The sequence below is a fragment of the Monopterus albus genome, unplaced genomic scaffold (assembly GCF_001952655.1).
Source record: "Monopterus albus unplaced genomic scaffold, M_albus_1.0 scaffold41.1, whole genome shotgun sequence".
Taxonomy (NCBI): domain Eukaryota; kingdom Metazoa; phylum Chordata; class Actinopteri; order Synbranchiformes; family Synbranchidae; genus Monopterus; species Monopterus albus.
In genome coordinates this window covers 4839402-4843385 of record NW_018127921.1, presented here as the reverse complement: position 1 = coordinate 4843385, position 3984 = coordinate 4839402, and the positions used below count along the sequence as shown (strand labels likewise).

At 44.9% G+C, this 3984-nt stretch overlaps 1 protein-coding gene across 1 annotated transcript in view; it reads left to right on the top strand.

The window, feature by feature from the left end:
* The first annotated feature begins 283 nt into the window (after positions 1 to 283).
* Positions 284 to 3984, top strand: part of gpr37b (G protein-coupled receptor 37b) — a 17924-nt gene continuing 14223 nt past the window's right edge. Inside the window, exon 1 of the mRNA XM_020599687.1 lies at positions 284 to 2096. Within this exon, the coding sequence (XP_020455343.1) occupies positions 1044 to 2096 (1053 nt within the window). The 5' untranslated portion in view covers positions 284 to 1043. The remainder of the gene's footprint in view (positions 2097 to 3984) is intronic.

Genomic DNA, 3984 nt, shown 5'->3' with positions numbered 1-3984 from the left:
AGGGAAAGTAAATACTTATGCAGTGTAGCTTTTCAGAAGAATTTTCTTTTAAGAGTTGTTTTTCATTATTAAACAAATGTAAATATCCCTCCCCACATTCCCACATTTATTATTTGTTTTTAAAGACATTCGATTCGATTAGATTAGATTAAACGGCATCAATGTTGTCCAAGTCCATATCACAGCGCCGCCTGTGTGTAAAAATTAAAAACTGGGTAATATTAGCGCTTTTTGTCGGGCGCGGCTATCTTGTCTGCTAGAGGGGCTATAGCCTTAGTCTGCTCCGGGGCCGCCGGATGCTCCGTGATGGATGAGGAATGACAGATCGGGGTTAGCCGCCAGTGGAATCCATTTTGTTCTAGTGCAGGGTCCTACCCCAGGTGAAAACAAAGGAGAGACACTATACGCAGCGGAGAAAGGGACAAGAAACAGAAAAGGGAGCGACCGGCTTCCACCCTTCTTCTTTCCCCCCTCTGTCACTCTCTCTCTCTCTCTCTCTCTCTCTCTCTGTTCACTGCCTCTGTGCATCACTGGGCTTTACCCGGACTGCACCGCATTGACGCTGCTGCTGCTGCTGCTGCCAACAGACCCAACCCAGTGAAATAACACACCAACATACACAGAGCGAGAGAGAATTTGTCTTTTTGGATGCTAATAATCACAGCTGGAAACTGGATGTTGTACGGATTATGTGTGTGGATATGCAAAAATTCCATTTCTTCGTCTCTTTGCTTCCTTCTCTCTGATTCGCTGTCCTGCTCGGTAATGTCAAGACTTTGGAAGCGGGAGTGACGCCGGGAGGTGGCGGCGGTTTGGAGATTATTGCAGCTGCAGCACACAGTGCATGGCAAGAGACTGGGATTTAATTTACAAGTTTGCAGAGTTCACGTCCTGAATGTAGCTATTCATACGAAACCGTGAGTCCCCCCTCAGTGCTGTTTCCAACATGGGTGTTGACTGAATGGAAGAGTATCCCCGCTTTGCCACAGAGGTATGAGGATGCACTTGTGAGGATTTAAGGTGCGTTAAATAATTCCTGGACCATGCAGATTCTGCTGCCTAGGACGTTATTTGTGTTACTAGTTCATGCACATGTATTATTAACTCTGAGAAATAATGGAGACGTACGAACTAAAGACAGCAACACCAAGGCATACACTGCCAGGACCTTCTATGGGTCAATCTGGGAAAGTCATCAAAACAAAGCCAGAGACGGTGTGCTCTCGTCGGGATACGCTACAGGTGCGTCATCGGCAGAACTGCAGGTACAGCCGGCAATTATCAGAGGGACCATTAATTCCACTCGTCCCTGGAACAGGGTAATTGCGGGAGAAATGAGGCCAATTGGACACAACAAACACGATTTTAGTAGGACTGTGACGCCCATGGAGGATCCCAACGCCCTCTCTCATCCGACGCGACAACATAATAAGAGGATAAAGCTGAATTGCTGTCTTAGCAGTACGTGGACGCCAGCAGGTGGACACTACAATGTAGCTAAACCCTCTTCAATGGGCCGGGGAGAAGGAGGGGGCGGACCCGAGGAGGGGGACAGGAGCAGAAGAGGCACAAAAGAAGAGCAGAAGAAAGCCTGGAAGCGGGGCAGAAACCGGCTGAACAAAAGCTCAGTGCTTTTGGCTCAGCTTCACCCGCCGCCGTGGGAACCCATCCCCAAGCCGGTGGCTCTTACCTCCACCGACCTGCCCTTTGACCTCTTCACCAAGAGGGCTGAGTTCATCACTTTCAAAGAGGAGAACCCCTGGGATGCAACGCCGATCACCCCTCCTAGCTCGCAGGATTTCGGAGATGAGATCAAGAACCCTTTTTACCCGGTGACAAGTGAGACTTATGGCGCGTATGCGATAACATGCGTGTCCGGGGTTATTTTCCTCGTTGGGGTAGCGGGCAACATCGCTATCCTGTGCATCGTGTGCCAGAACTACTACATGAAGAGCATCTCCAACTCACTGCTGGCTAATTTGGCTGTCTGGGATTGTGTGCTCATCCTCTTCTGTCTGCCCATGGTGGTTTTCCATGAACTGACTAAGTCCTGGCTGCTGGGGGAATTTACCTGCAAGGTGGTGCCCTATGTGGAGGTAATTCTGTTCTGTTCTTTCTTGTATTTTGTGTTCAGCTTTTTATTTTACTCCAACTGTGTTGGGGACTGGTATTTTATCTTGTAATTATGTTTTGAAGTGGGGATGACAGATAGTAAATGGGGTTCAGCCAGTGTCATTTACATTTTATTCACCTTGTCTCAATGTGGTCACACTCTACACTGATAATAGGTGTAATCTGTTCAGCTTGGGGCTATGAAAATGAAGCTGCACAGTCCTGTTATCTGTGTACACTGACTTATAGAGTTGAGTTTCAGTTGTGAAGCCCTGACAGGTCAGGAAGTACACAGGCAGGGGTATAAGGATGTCACCTCAGTCAATTATAAGGACACTTTGTCACTTGTACACCTACTACTTCTATAGAGAGAAAGAGAGATCCTTACCTCAAGGCACGTAAACAAGACATGCACCAGGATATAAGGCAGAAACTCACTATCTCCCTTTCACCCTGACTTACACATAACACTGCATTTATCTTGTTACTTGTGTATACAGTGCAAACAAAAAAGAAAAAAAAAGACAGCATTGCATGTTTGTATGTCACACACCTATGTTCATGAGTAACAAAGGAATACAGGATGTTTACACCTTCCCTTTGTGTGCTCACTGCAATTACAGCAGTATCAGATTCACCCAGAAGTCTTTGTCTTTTGTACAGAGCAGGGGTTTCTAGCTCAGGGGTCATAAACTTGTCTCAAATGGCCATTATCACAAACTGGCACAAGTAAGCACACAGCACATGTAGGATTTAAAAGGTTTATCTTAACCAAAATATAAATAAATTAGACTACATGAGACCAAAACTGAAAGAAATGGATGTATAGGTGGTGTCTAAGGTGCACAAGCAAGTGAAGCACATGTAACCAAACCCCAGAAAACACTAGGCTGGTCTTCTGTATCTACTGTAGGCAGCAAGCCAGAACAGGTGACCAGCATTAAACTTTGACTCTACTCCACCCTCCAGACACTACAAAGCCTGAAGGCAGGGAGGGTTGTCGCATAAAGGCATAAGCAGGTCAACACTATGTTATTATCCTGATATCGCCTGTGAAACTGGAAGAAGACAGAGCCCAACTGTATAAAAATAGCCTATGCAATCAGAGCGCTGTCAGTCAGTTCATGTGCACCTATCACTGGGGTATAGTTTGAGTAGAAGTCCTGTTCCTATGAATTCATTTATTTGCATCAATCTATGATCCAAAACCAATAAACAGAAATTGCTCTTTTACTGACTCCTTGTGACCACATACAGTATACAATATGGATGTGTTCTCATTTGCTATTTCTCTGTTGCACAATATGCTGCAAAACCCTTGTGAGTACATACTGTGTTTTTAATTTAGGGGTGGGGGTAGCAAGGGGAAACAGATCCCCTTTCTGGGTCCTTACATATCAGCTATGCAAGGACCAAGGATATTATTTAATAACCTTTGTTTACCTTATTTAAGTGCATAAACAAAATGTGTGTGGATGTACATAGGAGTGGATTTATTAATATTGCATACAGTATGTAATGTATATGCATTTTATAGTACATATCTAATAGGATGTCTGTGTTTACAATGGCTTCGAATGTGTGTGTGTCTTTGTGCATGAGCATGCATGCGTCAAAACAGGCTGCGAGTAATGCAGCCTGGGGCTCTCTCTCCCTGCGGAACATTCAGTGAAACACAGAGACACACACACATTTGTACTATCAAGTGACTTCATTCTTCACTTAACCCAAATTCAGTCACAGGGGACATCAACATTTGGCCAGAAATAAAGACACACATGTATACACACAACATTCACACACAGGCATTTTCAAGCAAACATGAATCCCAAATTCATGCATAGTCAGAAGGTGGTAAAGCTAATGTGTGTC